Here is a 19,206-nt window from a genome sequence, read left to right on the forward strand (position 1 = left end):
TTATCCAAAGACTTCTCCACCATCCTCATCATAGCCTGTTCCAGTATTGCCACAAGAAGACTGCGGGAAGGCTTTCCCCAGGCTGGCCACTCTAATGTTACCTCCACTGAAGGACTTGGTCTATTGGATGTAATCCCTCACCCCTGTGGTTTCCTTAGATGTGTTCTTCTATCGGTGTCTCCATTATAGAAAATAAGCTTCTGCGATTTCACCTCTCGCTCCGTCTCTTATTCAAAGTTAAATTTTTCAAGCATTTGAAAACCTTCTCTAGCCAACATTACCAATTCTTCAGCTTCTATCCCATTCCTTCCAAAATTTGTAAATAATTCCTTCCTGATTTAATATCAGCTGCCGATACCTCAATATTAGGATGGTGTTAGATATGGGATTTGGTCACTGCTAGCTCAGGTAAACATGGGGCTAGGGAAAACAACTCGCCCAGCTCCTGACATTCACCTGAGGCTGTGGCTTCTCGAACCTGAACTTCTGAAGACCCCTCAGATACAGGAAGTGTTAAAAGGCAAATGCCCTCTACTCCTAAATACTCTAATGTATTATATGTGTTATATGTGTTATATGGAGCAGCCACAGACCACTACAACATGTACTTCTGTAACATCCACCCTAATTCCCCCAATCTCATAGGCAAACATCAGCCTGGCAGTCCCTAATACTGTTAATATGAACAGATAAGAGTCTTAACATGAGTCATGAAGACAGAGATCAAATTAAGAATAAAAGTCCTAATTATTACTCACCGCTCCATGAAATAACTGTCTGACCGACTCCATCTCACGTCCTGCAAACAGTGAGGGTGAGACATCAGATATCTGTGTTAAAGTGTATGTAACCCGCCCAAACCACAATCTACACATGAAGGACTAGCCCATGTGTGGAAATGTGGATAATGTCAACTTTATCCAAATTATTACTCTATCATATATGTAATACACTGGTGTAGTTGGACATTATTACATAGTGATACATGTGTAGCAGGATATTATTATATAATTATACAGGTGTAGCTGGATATTATTACATAATGATACAGGTATAGCTGGATATTATTATATAATTATACAGGTGTAGCTGGACATTATTACATAGTGATACAGGTATAGCTGGATATTATTATATAATTATACAGGTGTAGCTGGATATTATTACATAGTGATACAGGTGTAGCTGGATATTATTATACAATTATACAGGTGTAGCTGGATATTATTATATAATTATACAGGTGTAGCTGGATATTATTACATAGTGATACAGGTGTAGCTGGATATTATTATATAATTATACAGGTGTAGCGGGATATTATTATATAATTATACAGGTGTAGCTGGACATTATTACATAGTGATACAGGTATAGCTGGATATTATTATATAATTATACAGGTGTAGCTGGATATTATTACATAGTGATACAGGTGTAGATGGATATTATTATACAGTGATACAGCTGTAGATGGATATTATTACATAGTGATACAGGTGTAGCTGGATATTATTACATAGTGATACAGATGTAGATGGATATTATTATATAGTGATACAGATGTAGATGGATATTATTACATAGTGATACAGGTGTAGCTGGATATTATTACATAGTGATACAGAAGTAGATGGATATTATTATATAGTGATACAGAAGTAGATGGATATTATTATATAGTGTTACAGGTGTAGCTGGTTATTATTATATAGTGATAGAGATGTAGATGGATATTATTACATAGTGATGCAGGTGTAGATGGATATTATTACATAGTGATACAGGTGTAGATGGATATTATTACATAGTGATACAGGTGTAGCTGGATATTATTACATAGTGATACAGAAGTAGATGGATATTATTATATAGTGTTACAGGTGTAGCTGGTTATTATTATATAGTGATAGAGATGTAGATGGATATTATTACATAGTGATGCAGGTGTAGATGGATATTATTACATAGTGATACAGGTGTAGATGGATATTATTACATAGTGATACAGGTGTTGCTGAATATTATTACATAGTGATACAGGTGTAGCTGGATATTATTACATAGTGATACAGGTGTAGCTGGATATTATTATATAGTGATACAGATGTAGATGGATATTATTATATAGTGATACAGATGTAGATGGATATTATTACATAGTGATACAGGTGTAGCTGGATATTATAACACAGTGATACAGGTGTAGATGGATATTATTATATAGTGATACAGATGTAGATAAGTATTATTACATAGTGATACACGTGTTGCTGGATATTATTATATATTTATACAAATGTAGATGGATATTATTACATAGTGATACAGATGTAGATGGATATTATTATATAGTGATACAGATGTAGATGGATATTATTACATAGTGATACAGATGTAGATGGATATTATTACATAGTGATACAGATGTAGATGGATATTATTATATAGTGATACAGATGTAGATGGATATTATTACTTAGTGATACAGATGTAGATGGATATTATTACATAGTGATACAGATGTAGATAAGTATTATTACATAGTGATACACGTGTTGCTGGATATTATTATATATTTATACAGATGTAGATAGATATTATTACATAGTGATACAGATGTAGATGGATATTATTATATAGTGATACAGATGTAGATGGATATTATTACATAGTAATACAGATGTAGATGGATATTATTACATAGTGATACAGATGTAGATGGATATTATTACATAGTGATACAGATGTAGATGGATATTATTATATAGTGATACAGATGTAGATGGATATTATTACTTAGTGATACAGATGTAGATGGATATTATTACATAGTGATACAGATGTAGATAAGTATTATTACATAGTGATACACATGTTGCTGGATATTATTATATATTTATACAGATGTAGATGGATATTATTACATAGTGATACAGATGTAGATGGATATTATTATATAGTGATACAGATGTAGATGGATATTATTACATAGTGATACAGATGTAGATGGATATTATTACATAGTGATACAGATGTAGATGGTTATTATTACATAGTGATACAGATGTAGATGGATATTATTACTTAGTGATACAGATGTAGATGGTTATTATTACATAGTGGAACTGAGTAGTGTTTCTGAGAATCTGCCGGCTCAGCACATTCGGTGAAGTGTTGGATAACATTGCTCCACCACCCCTCCCCTCGCTATCCGTCCTATCCGGGGGAGTTAATTTCTCTGACACAGTCTGATCACAGATTTCTTGGAATTAGTAAGTTACACCGCGGCTATCTCTGGGACCAGATGAGTATAACGTAGATGGAATACAGTCTGTGATGAATACATCTTGTTACATCTCATTCACTGCTCTCAGGAAGAGGAAAACGTCTATTCTGAGCTTGAAAATCAAATATATCTGTTACTATGTATCTGTGTGATGTGTTGATCTGTGACCACATTTCATATTTCTCTATGTTTTCTTATTACAGTGAATCATTTTATTACTGATTTGTGCATAAAGTTTAAATAAATGTATTTATCCCCGTGTCATCTGTTATTAAATGATTAATAGATAAATCTTTGTGATATCACAGTTATCACGTGTCCCTCGGAATAAACCATTGTGCCAAGAGGCACAAACTGCGCATGGTGTAATACTACTGTTCTCCTCCACCGTACTGACCTCACACCGACATTATCATACTGCCACACTGACCTCACATCGTCATTATCATACTGCTACACTGACCTCACACCGTCATTATCATACTGCTACACAGACCTCACATCGTCATTATCATACTGCTATACTGACCTCACACCGTCATTATCATACTGCCACACTGACCTCACCCCGTCATTATCATACTGCTACACTGACCTCACACCGTCATTATCATACTGCTACACTGACCTCACACTGCTACACTGACCTCACCCCGTCATTATCATACGCCTACACTGACCTCACATCGTCATTATCATACTGCTACACTGACCTCACACCGTCATTATCATACTGCTACACTGACCTCACATCGTCATTATCATACTGCTACACTGACCTCACATCGTCATTATCATACTGCTACACTGACCTCACCCCGTCATTATCATACGCCTACACTGACCTTCCATCGTCATTATCATACTGCTACACTGACCTCACACCGTCATTATCATACTGCTACACTGACCTCACACCGTCTTTATCATACTGCTACACTGACCTCACACCGTCATTATCATACTGCTACACTGACCTCACATCGTCATTATCATACTGCTACACTGACCTCACACCGTCATTATCATACTGCTACACTGACCTCACACCGTCATTATCATACTGCTACACTGACCTCGCACCGTCATTATCATACTGCTACACTGACCTCACATCGTCATTATCATACTGCTACACTGACCTCACCCCGTCATTATCATACTGCTACACAGACCTCACATCGTCATTATCATACTGCTACACTGACCTCACACCGTCATTATCATACTGCTACACTGACCTCACACCGTCATTATCATACTGCTACACTGACCTCACATCGTCATTATCATACTGCTACACTGACCTCACCCCGTCATTATCACACTGCTACACTGACCTCACACCGTCATTATCATACCGCTACAGTGACCTCACATCGTCATTATCATACTGCTACACTGACCTCACACTACTACACTGACCTCACACCGTCATTATCATACTGCTACACTGACCTCACACTACTACACTGACCTCACACCGTCATTATCATACTGCTACACTGACCTCACATCGTCATTATCATACTGCTATACTGACCTCACACCGTCATTATCACACTGCTACACTGACCTCACACCGTCATTATCATACCGCTACACTGACCTCACATCGTCGTTATCATACTGCTACACTGACCTCACACTACTACACTGACCTCACACCGTCATTATCATACTGCTACACTGACCTCACATCGTCATTATCATACTGCTGCACTGACCTCACATCGTCATTATCATACTGCTATACTGACCTCACACCGTCATTATCATACTGCTACACTGACCTCACACTGCTACACTGACCTCACATCGTCATTATCATACTGCTACACTAACCTCACATCGTCATTATCATACTGCTACACTGACCTCACCCCGTCATTATCATACTGCTACACTGACCTCACCCCGTCATTATCATACTGCTAAACTGACCTCACACCGTCATTATCATACCGCTATACTGACCTCACACCGTCATTATCATACCGCTACACTGACCTCACCCCGTCATTATCATACTGCTACACTGACCTCACACCGTCATTATCATACTGCTACACTGACCTCACCCCGTCATTATCATACTGCTACACTGACCTCACACCGTCATTATCATACTGCTACACTGACCTCACATCGTCATTATCATACTGCTACACTGACCTCACACCGTCATTATCACACTGCTACACTGACCTCACATCGTCATTATCATACTGCTACACTGACCTCACACCGTCATTATCATACTGCTACACTGACCTCACATCGTCATTATCATACTGCTACACTGACCTCACCCCGTCATTATCACACTGCTACACTGTCCTCACACCGTCATTATCATACCGCTACACTGACCTCACATCGTCATTATCATACTGCTACACTGACCTCACACTACTACACTGACCTCACACCGTCATTATCATACTGCTACACTGACCTCACATCGTCATTATCATACTGCTATACTGACCTCACACCGTCATTATCACACTGCTACACTGACCTCACACCGTCATTATCATACCGCTACACTGACCTCAAATCGTCATTATCATACTGCTACACTGACCTCACACTACTACACTGACCTCACACCGTCATTATCATACTGCTACACTGACCTCACATCGTCATTATCATACTGCAACACTGACCTCACATCGTCATTATCATACTGCTATACTGACCTCACACCGTCATTATCATACTGCTACACTGACCTCACACTGCTACACTGACCTCACATCGTCATTATCATACTGCTACACTGACCTCACATCGTCATTATCATACTGCTACACTGACCTCACCCCGTCATTATCATACTGCTACACTGACCTCACCCCGTCATTATCATACTGCTATACTGACCACACCATCATTATCATACTGCTTTACTGACTTCACACCGTCATTATCATACCGCTACACTGACCTCACCCCGTCATTATCATACTGCTACACTGACCTCACACCGTCATTATCATACTGCTACACTGACCTCACCCCGTCATTATCATACTGCTACACTGACCTCACACCGTCATTATCATACTGCTACACTGACCTCACCCCGTCATTATCACACTCCTACACTGACCTCACACCGTCACTATCATACCGCTACACTGACCTTACCCCGTCATTATCATACTGCTACACTGACCTCACACCGTCATTATCATACTGCTACACTGACCTCACACCGTCATTATCATACTGCTACACTGACCTCACATCATCATTATCATACTGCTACACTGACCTCACCCCGTCATTATCATACTGCTACACTGACCTCACCTCGTCATTATCATACTGCTACACTGACCTCACACCGTCATTATCATACTGCTACACTGACCTCACACCATCATTATCATACTGCTACACTGACCTCACACCGTCATTATCATACTGCTACACTGACCTCACACACTCATTATCACACTGCTACACTGACCTCACCTCGTCATTATCATACTGCTACACTGACCTCACCCCGTCATTATCATACTGCTACACTGACCTCACACTGCTACACTGACCTCACCTCGTCATTATCATACTGCTACACTGACCTCACATCGTCATTATCATACTGCTACACTGACCTCACACCGTCATTATCATACTGCTACACTGACCTCACACCGTCATTATCATACCGCTACACTGACCTCACACCGTCATTATCATACCGCTACACTGACCTCACCTCGTCATTATCATACTGCTACACTGACCTCACACCGTCATTATCATACCGATACACTGACCTCACACCGTCATTATCATACCGCTACACTGTCCTCACACATCATTATCATACTGCTATACTGACCTCACACTACTACACTGACCTCACCCTGTCATTATCATACTGCTACACTGACCTCACACCGTCATTATCATACCGCTACACTGACCTCACACCGTCATTATCATACTGCTACACTGACCTCACACTGCTACACTGACCTCACACCGTCATTATCATACTGCTATACTGACCTCACACTACTACACTGTCCTCACACATCATTATCATACTGCTACACTGACCTCACCCTGTCATTATCATACTGCTACACTGACCTCACACCGCCATTATCATACTGCTATACTGACCTCACACTGCTACACTGACCTCACACCGTCATTATCATACCGCTACACTGACCTCACACCGTCATTATCATACTGCTACACTGACCTCACCCCGTCATTATCATACTGCTACACTGACCTCACACCGTCATTATCATACTGCTATACTGACCTCACACTACTACACTGTCCTCACACATCATTATCATACTGCTACACTGACCTCACACTGCTACACTGACCTCACCCTGTCATTATCATACTGCTACACTGACCTCACACCGTCATTATCATACTGCTATACTGACCTCACACTACTACACTGTCCTCACACATCATTATCATACTGCTACACTGACCTCACACTGCTACACTGACCTCACCCTGTCATTATCATACTGCTACACTGACCTCACACCGTCATTATCATACTGCTATACTGACCTCACACTGCTACACTGACCTCACACCGTCATTATCATACTGCTACACTGACCTCACACGTCATTATCATACTGCTACACTGACCTCACATCGTCATTATCATACTGCTACACTGACCTCACATCGTCATTATCATACTGCTACACTCACCTCACACCGTCATTATCATACTGCTACACTGACCTCAAACATCATTATCATACTGCTACACTGACCTCACCCAGTCATTATCATACTGCTACACTGACCTCACACCGTCATTATCATACTGCTACACTGACCTCACACCGTCATTATCATACTGCTACACTGATCTCACCCCGTCATTATCATACTGCTACACTGACCTCACACCGTCATTATCACACTGCTACACTGACCTCACCTCGTCATTATCATACCGCTACACTGACCTCACACCGTCATCATACCGCTACACTGACCTCACATCGTCATTATCATACCGCTACACTGACCTCACACCGTCATTATCATACTGCTACACTGCCCTCACACCGTCATCATACTGCTACACTGACCTCACATCGTCATTATCATACCGCTACACTGACCTCACACCGTCATTATCATACGCCTACACTGACCTCACACCGTCATTATCATACTGCTACACTGACCTCACCCCGTCATTATCATACTGCTACACTGACCTCACACCGTCATTATCATACTGCTATACTGACCTCACACCGTCATTATCATACTGCTACACTGACCTCTCACCGTCATTATCATACCGCTACACTGACCTCTCACCGTCATTATCATACCGCTACACTGACCTCACACCGTCATTATCATACTGCTACACTGACCTCACCCCGTCATTATCATACCGCTACACTGACCTCACACCGTCATTATCATACTGCTACACTAACCTCACATCGTCATTATCATACTGCTACACTGACCTCACACTGCTACACTGACCTCACACCGTCATTATCATACTGCTACACTGACCTCACACCGTCATTATCATACTGTTACACTGACCTCACACCGTCATTATCATACTGTTACACTGACCTCACACCGTCATTATCATACTGCTACACTGACCTCACCTCGTCATTATCATACTGCTACACTGACCTCACCCCGTCATTATCATACTGCTACACTGACCTCACACCGTCATTATCACACTGCTACACTGACCTCACATCGTCATTATCATACTGTTACACTGACCTCACACCGTCATTATCATACTGTTACACTGACCTCACACCGTCATTATCATACTGTTACACTGACCTCACACCGTCATTATCATACCGCTACACTGACCTCACCTCGTCATTATCATACCGCTACACTGACCTCACCTCGTCATTATCATACCGCTACACTGACCTCACACTGCTACACTGACCTCACACCGTCATTATCATACTGCTACACTGACCTCACACCGTCATTATCATACTGTTACACTGACCTCACACCGTCATTATCATACTGTTACACTGACCTCACACCGTCATTATCATACCGCTACACTGACCTCACCTCGTCATTATCATACCGCTACACTGACCTCACCTCGTCATTATCATACCGCTACACTGACCTCACACCGTCATTATCATACTGCTACACTGACCTCACCCCGTCATTATCATACCGCTACACTGACCTCACACCGTCATTATCATACTGCTACACTGACCTCACCCTGTCATTATCATACTGCTACACTGACCTCACACCGTCATTATCACACTGCTACACTGACCTCACACCGTCATTATCATACTGTTACACTGACCTCACCTCGTCATTATCATACTGCTACACTGACCTCACACTGCTACACTGACCTCACATCGTCATTATCATACTGCTACACTGACCTCACACTGCTACACTGACCTCACACCATCATTATCATACTGCTACACTGACCTCACACCGTCATTATCATACTGCTACACTGACCTCACACCGTCATTATCATACTGTTACACTGACCTCACCTCGTCATTATCATACCGCTACACTGACCTCACCTCGTCATTATCATACCGCTACACTGACCTCACCTCGTCATTATCATACCGCTACACTGACCTCACACCGTCATTATCATACTGCTACACTGACCTCACCCCGTCATTATCATACCGCTACACTGACCTCACACCGTCATTATCATACTGCTACACTGACCTCACCCTGTCATTATCATACTGCTACACTGACCTCACACCGTCATTATCACACTGCTACACTGACCTCACACCGTCATTATCATACTGCTACACTGACCTCACACCGTCATTATCATACTGTTACACTGACCTCACCTCGTCATTATCATACTGCTACACTGACCTCACACCGTCATTATCATACTGCTACACTGACCTCACACCGTCATTATCATACTGCTACACTGACCTCACCCCGTCATTATCATACCGCTACACTGACCTCACACCGTCATTATCATACTGCTACACTAACCTCACATCGTCATTATCATACTGCTACACTGACCTCACACTGCTACACTGACCTCACACCGTCATTATCATACTGCTACACTGACCTCACACCGTCATTATCACACTGCTACACTGACCTCACACCGTCATTATCATACTGTTACACTGACCTCACCTCGTCATTATCATACTGCTACACTGACCTCACACTGCTACACTGACCTCACATCGTCATTATCATACTGCTACACTGACCTCACACTGCTACACTGACCTCACACCATCATTATCATACTGCTACACTGACCTCACACCGTCATTATCATACTGTTACACTGACCTCACCTCGTCATTATCATACCGCTACACTGACCTCACCTCGTCATTATCATACCGCTACACTGACCTCACACCGTCATTATCATACTGCTACACTGACCTCACCCCGTCATTATCATACCGCTACACTGACCTCAAACCGTCATTATCATACTGCTACACTGACCTCACCCTGTCATTATCATACTGCTACACTGACCTCACACCGTCATTATCACACTGCTACACTGACCTCACACCGTCATTATCATACTGCTACACTGACCTCACACCGTCATTATCATACTGTTACACTGACCTCACCTCGTCATTATCATACTGCTACACTGACCTCACACCGTCATTATCACACTGCTACACTGACCTCACACCGTCATTATCATACTGCTACACTGACCTCACACCGTCATTATCATACTGTTACACTGACCTCACCTCGTCATTATCATACCGCTACACTGACCTCACACCGTCATTATCATACTGCTACACTGACCTCACCCCGTCATTATCATACCGCTACACTGACCTCACCCCGTCATTATCATACTGCTACACTGACCTCACACCGTCATTATCATACTGCTACACTGACCTCACCCTGTCATTATCATACTGCTACACTGACCTCACACCGTCATTATCATACTGCTACACTGACCTCACCCCGTCATTATCATACCGCTACACTGACCTCACACCGTCATTATCATACTGCTACACTAACCTCACATCGTCATTATCATACTGCTACACTGACCTCACACTGCTACACTGACCTCACACCGTCATTATCATACTGCTACACTGACCTCACACCGTCATTATCACATTGCTACACTGACCTCACACCGTCATTATCATACTGTTACACTGACCTCACCTCGTCATTATCATACTGCTACACTGACTTCACACTGCTACACTGACCTCACATCGTCATTATCATACTGCTACACTGACCTCACACTGCTACACTGACCTCACACCATCATTATCATACTGCTACACTGACCTCACACCGTCATTATCATACTGTTACACTGACCTCACCTCGTCATTATCATACTGCTACACTGACCTCACCTCGTCATTATCATACCGCTACACTGACCTCACACCGTCATTATCATACTGCTACACTGACCTCACCCCGTCATTATCATACCGCTACACTGACCTCAAACCGTCATTATCATACTGCTACACTGACCTCACACCGTCATTGTCACACTGCTACACTGACCTCACCCCGTCATTATCACACTGCTACACTGACCTCACACCGTCATTATCATACTGCTACACTGACCTCACACCGTCATTATCATACTGCTACACTGACCTCACACCGTCATTATCATACTGCTACACTGACCTCACCCCGTCATTATCATACTGCTACACTGACCTCACACCGTCATTATCATACTGCTACACTGACCTCACCCCGTCATTATCATACTGCTACACTGACCTCACCCTGTCATTATCATACTGCTACACTGACCTCACCCTGTCATTATCATACCGCTACACTGACCTCACCCCGTCATTATCATACCGCTACACTGACCTCACACCGTCATTATCATACCGCTACACTGACCTCACCCCGTCATTATCATACCGCTACACTGACCTCACCCCGTCATTATCATACTGCTACACTGACCTCACACCGTCATTATCATACTGCTACACTGACCTCACCCTGTCATTATCATACTGCTACACTGACCTCACCCTGTCATTATCATACTGCTACACTGACCTCACACCGTCATTATCATACTGCTACACTGACCTCACACCGTCATTATCATACTGCTACACTGACCTCACCCCGTCATTATCATACTGCTACACTGACCTCACACCGTCATTATCATACTGCTACACTGACCTCACACCGTCATTATCATACTCCTGCACTGACCTCACATCATTATCATTCCGCTACACTGACCTCACCTCGTCATTATCATACTGCTACACTGACCTCACACTGCTACACTGACCTCACCCTGTCATTATCATACTGCTACACTGACCTCACACCATCATTATCATACTGCTACACTGACCTCACCTCGTCATTATCATACTGCTACACTGACCTCACACTGCTACACTGACCTCACCCTGTCATTATCATACTGCTACACTGACCTCACACCGTCATTATCATACTGCTACACTGACCTCACACCGTCATTATCATACTGCTACACTGACCTCACCCCGTCATTATCATACTGCTACACTGACCTCACACCGTCATTATCATACTGCTACACTGACCTCACCCCGTCATTATCATACTGCTACACTGACCTCACCCCGTCATTATCATACCGCTACACTGACCTCACCCCGTCATTATCATACCGCTACACTGACCTCTCACCGTCATTATCATACCGCTACACTGACCTCACACCGTCATTATCATACTGCTACACTGACCTCACCCCGTCATTATCATACTGCTACACTGACCTCACCTCGTCATTATCATACTGCTACACTGACCTCACCTCGTCATTATCATACCGCTACACTGACCTCACCCTGTCATTATCATACCGCTACACTGACCTCACCCCGTCATTATCATACTGCTACACTGACCTCACCTCGTCATTATCATACTGCTACACTGACCTCACCTCGTCATTATCATACTGCTACACTGACCTCACCCCGTCATTATCATACTGCTACACTGACCTCACCTCGTCATTATCATACTGCTACACTGACCTCACCTCGTCATTATCATACTGCTACACTGACCTCACCCTGTCATTATCATACTGCTACACTGACCTCACCCCGTCATTATCATACTGCTACACTGACCTCACCCCGTCATTATCATACTGCTACACTGACCTCACACCGTCATTATCATACTGCTACACTGACCTCACCCTGTCATTATCATACTGCTACACTGACCTCACACCGTCATTATCATACCGCTACACTGACCTCACACCGTCATTATCATACCGCTACACTGACCTCACACCGTCATTATCATACCGCTACACTGACCTCACACCGTCATTATCATACTGCTACACTGACCTCACACCGTCATTATCACACTGCTACACTGACCTCACACCGTCATTATCACACTGTTACACTGACCTCACCTCGTCATTATCATACTGCTACACTGACCTCACACCGTCATTATCATACTGTTACACTGACCTCACCTCGTCATTATCATACTGCTACACTGACCTCACACCGTCATTATCATACTGCTACACTGACCTCACACCGTCATTATCATACTGCTACACTGACCTCACCCCGTCATTATCATACTGCTACACAGACCTCACACCGTCATTATCATACTGCTACACTGACCTCACACCGTCATTATCATACTGTTACACTGACCTCACCTCGTCATTATCATACTGCTATACTGACCTCACACCGTCATTATCATACCGCTACACTGACCTCACCTCGTCATTATCATACTGCTACACTGACCTCACACCGTCATTATCATACTGTTACACTGACCTCACCTCGTCATTATCATACTGCTATACTGACCTCACACCGTCATTATCATACTGCTACACTGACCTCACACCGTCATTATCATACCGCTACACTGACCTCACACCGTCATTATCATACCGCTACACTGACCTCACCCCGTCATTATCATACTGCTACACTGACCTCACCCTGTCATTATCATACTGCTACACTGACCTCACCCTGTCATTATCATACTGCTACACTGACCTCACACCGTCATTATCATACTGCTACACTGACCTCACCCTGTCATTATCATACTGCTACACTGACCTCACCCTGTCATTATCATACTGCTACACTGACCTCACACCGTCATTATCATACTGCTACACTGACCTCACCCTGTCATTATCATACTGCTACACTGACCTCACCCTGTCATTATCATACTGCTACACTGACCTCACCCCGTCATTATCATACTGCTACACTGACCTCACACCGTCATTATCATACTGCTACACTGACCTCACCCTGTCATTATCATACTGCTACACTGACCTCACACCGTCATTATCATACTGCTACACTGACCTCACACCGTCATTATCATACCGCTACACTGACCTCACACCGTCATTATCATACCGCTACACTGACCTCACACCGTCATTATCATACTGCTACACTGACCTCACACCGTCATTATCATACTGCTACACTGACCTCACACCGTCATTATCACACTGCTACACTGACCTCACACCGTCATTATCATACTGTTACACTGACCTCACCTCGTCATTATCATACTGCTACACTGACCTCACACCGTCATTATCATACTGTTACACTGACCTCACCTCGTCATTATCATACCGCTACACTGACCTCACCCTGTCATTATCATACCGCTACACTGACCTCACACCGTCATTATCATACTGCTACACTGACCTCACACCGTCATTATCACACTGCTACACTGACCTCACCTCGTCATTATCATACTGCTACACTGACCTCACACCGTCATTATCATACTGTTACACTGACCTCACCTCGTCATTATCATACTGCTATACTGACCTCACACCGTCATTATCATACTGCTACACTGACCTCACACCGTCATTATCATACTGCTACACTGACCTCACACCGTCATTATCATACCGCTACACTGACCTCACCCCGTCATTATCATACTGCTACACTGACCTCACCCCGTCATTATCATACTGCTACACTGACCTCACACCGTCATTATCATACTCCTGCACTGACCTCACATCATTATCATTCCGCTACACTGACCTCACACCGTCATTATCATACTCCTGCACTGACCTCACACCGTCATTATCACATTGCTACACTGACCTCACACCGTCATTATCATACTGTTACACTGACCTCACCTCGTCATTATCATACTGCTACACTGACTTCACACTGCTACACTGACCTCACACCGTCATTATCACATTGCTACACTGACCTCACACCGTCATTATCATACTGTTACACTGACCTCACCTCGTCATTATCATACTGCTACACTGACCTCACCCTGTCATTATCATACTGCTACACTGACCTCACCCTGTCATTATCATACCGCTACACTGACCTCACCCCGTCATTATCATACTGCTACACTGACCTCACACCGTCATTATCATACTGCTACACTGACCTCACCCTGTCATTATCATACTGCTACACTGACCTCACACCGTCATTATCATACTGCTACACTGACCTCACACCGTCATTATCATACCGCTACACTGACCTCACACCGTCATTATCATACCGCTACACTGACCTCACACCGTCATTATCATACTGCTACACTGACCTCACACCGTCATTATCATACTGCTACACTGACCTCACACCGTCATTATCACACTGCTACACTGACCTCACACCGTCATTATCATACTGTTACACTGACCTCACCTCGTCATTATCATACTGCTACACTGACCTCACACCGTCATTATCATACTGTTACACTGACCTCACCTCGTCATTATCATACTGCTATACTGACCTCACACCGTCATTATCATACTGCTACACTGACCTCACACCGTCATTATCATACTGCTACACTGACCTCACACCGTCATTATCATACCGCTACACTGACCTCACCCCGTCATTATCATACTGCTACACTGACCTCACCCCGTCATTATCATACTGCTACACTGACCTCACACCGTCATTATCATACTCCTGCACTGACCTCACATCATTATCATTCCGCTACACTGACCTCACACCGTCATTATCATACTCCTGCACTGACCTCACAACGTCATTATCATACCGCTACACTGACCTCACGGGCTGTGATCTTGTCATACTGACTTATAACGTCGTCCAGTAATAGTAAAGGGAGGGCTGACTCAGCTCAGCAGGCTATTAAGAACATTTTAAGGGTACATAATGCAGATGGCCCAGTGACACATCCCCAGGTAACTCACTATGGGACCAGCAGGGGGGGCAGATGCTCCCTTCCCCCCCAGCCCAGCCCGCCTCTGCCCTTTATACTAGAGGACATTAATCTGGCATAGTGACTGCTGGTGGCCACACATGGTGAGAGATCATAAAGTCATATCAGTTCTGATGTAAAGAGTGTAAGCTCTTAGGGCAAGTGATAGCATTTACAATCTCTGTATTGGTTATATGTACATAGTGTGAGTGTAATAACACAGCTATATGTAGCTGTACAGGATGTACATACACAGTCTATATCTATGTGTACCGTTATATCGTGCTCGTCTGGTCTGTGGGTGGGGTCCCGGATATCTATATATATATAGGGTGTACCCCTCTATCATCTCACACTACATGAAGATGTAGGGTATACTTACACAGAACTAAATATCACAGGTTATTGTTTTGTTCTACAAACATATAATTCTTTCATCGGTATGTGGTATAATTATTATTACTGCTAGCGTGCTTTATTATTATTATTTTTTTATTATTATTAATATTATTATGTCTATTACTGTGCTATTTTATTATTCTGTCTAGTACTGTGCTATATTATTATATCTACTAGTGTGTTATATTATTATATCTATTACTGTATTATTATTCTGTCTAGTACTGTGTTATATTATTATTATTATTATTATTATTATTATATTTGTTACTGTGTTATTTTATTATTATTATTTCTAGTACTGTGTTATATTATATCTATTACAGTGTTATATTATTATATCTTGTATAAATATATTTATTATTATTATTATTACTGTGTTATATTATTATTATTCTATCTAGGACCAAAAAACCCAGGGAAAGGGCGCTCATGGTGTAGTAATTAATGGACAATCAATGAAACTATTGAATGTAAGCAGCGTACATTTTTCAAATAAAGATAAAGCCTATCTGTCAAATGCTGGATAGATGTACTACGGGCAGGATCCTCAGCTCTCACTTATAATCACTTCATTATCTGTGAAGGAAATACACATCGAGAAGACAATCGCCCATGTTTAAAATCATTTAAAACAGCCAATTGTTATTTTTAAGCAAGGTTAAAGAATTTTTACAAAAGGTAGTATAAGAACAGCGTTTATCTGAGTCCACAGTGATGTTGATACCACGGAGGGACACTGGAGCTGTCCGGATCAGCAGGTGAAACTGTTCCACAAATATTGCACCGCCAGTAAAAATCACTCTAAAAAATGACATTGTGAGCACAAAACTCTACATGTTTCGTTCTCCTGAGCTTCATCATGGGTATGATTTGTCCTCACAACCCTCAGTTTTAAACACAAAGTCTATTACATGAACCAATCAAATGCCACTTCATAATCTGTTAATTACTCCACTGCTGTTACTCTACACCTTTCACTAAAAATCTAGTTTACACAATACTCCATATATATATTTTCCCCAAAAACAATTGTATGTAAATGTTGCGTTGCTATCAGGGAGACATAAAGAAATCTATATCCAAATGAATTTGTATCTAACGCATTCCTCTCAATGCTCTCTCACACCTCCACACATTAACACAATGATGTATATAAACGAAGCAATACGTTTTTTCTTAAAGTAACAATCCATTTAGACAACACTTCCAATAAACCCCTATCAGACCAGACGACGTACTATTCCTAAATCGATAATATACACTCCTTATATGAACTCGTAACTCCCACTGTCAACTTAACAAATGTAACTCACTGTGAAAACCCCTTTTCTTTTATCTCTTCTTCTTCTCTACTGAGAACCAATTCATTCAATCAGTACCATCATGTATCTCCTACTAAAACCCAACAACAAAACATTCCTGGATGTTAAATGAGGGTCGGTCGATTAATGAAAAATCACTCAAACATCCACCTATACCCATACTAAATCTGATAAAAATCTATAAGACCACTAACCACAAACACTTATCTTATATTTAAATCAATGAGAACCTAGTAAAATAAACCATGAGGAAAGTCCCAATATTACATGAATAGCTCATTATTATTATTATTCTGTCTAGTACTGTGTTATATTATTATATCTACTAGTGTGTTATATTATTATATCTATTACTGTATTATTATTCTATCTACTAGTGTGTTATATTATTATATCTACTAGTGTGTTATATTATTATATCTACTAGTGTGTTATATTATTCTATCTGTTTCACATATTATTGTGTTGGTAACACCAAATTATTATGGTGTTATATTATTATTATTATTATATATTACTATGTCATATCATTATCATTGGAATTAATAAATCTAATAAAGTGTTATATTATCATAATATCTATTATTGTGTTATATTTGTTATATATTTATTGCTGTATTATATTATTATATCTATTAATGTGCTATACTATTATACAACTATTATTCCCTTGGGTGTTATAGTTAGAATGATTACATTTATAAGTATTATATTATAGGATTGTTATATCTATTACTGTGTTATATTATTATTATTATATGTATAAGG

At 41.7% G+C, this 19,206-nt stretch overlaps 1 protein-coding gene across 2 annotated transcripts in view; it reads right to left on the reverse strand.

The window, feature by feature from the left end:
- TFR2 (transferrin receptor 2) overlaps positions 1-19,206 on the reverse strand; it is a 156,374-nt gene that overhangs the window by 47,083 nt on the left and 90,085 nt on the right. Inside the window, exon 2 of one of the 2 annotated variants that reach the window (XM_075206181.1) lies at positions 759-801. In XM_075206181.1, the coding sequence (XP_075062282.1) occupies positions 759-791 (33 nt within the window). In that variant the 5' untranslated portion in view covers positions 792-801. The remainder of the gene's footprint in view (positions 1-758; positions 802-19,206) is intronic. The other variant, XM_075206180.1, reaches the window with a different exon arrangement.

This window comes from Mixophyes fleayi, chromosome 4 (genome assembly GCF_038048845.1).
Source record: "Mixophyes fleayi isolate aMixFle1 chromosome 4, aMixFle1.hap1, whole genome shotgun sequence".
In the NCBI taxonomy this organism is placed as follows: Eukaryota; Metazoa; Chordata; class Amphibia; order Anura; family Limnodynastidae; genus Mixophyes; species Mixophyes fleayi.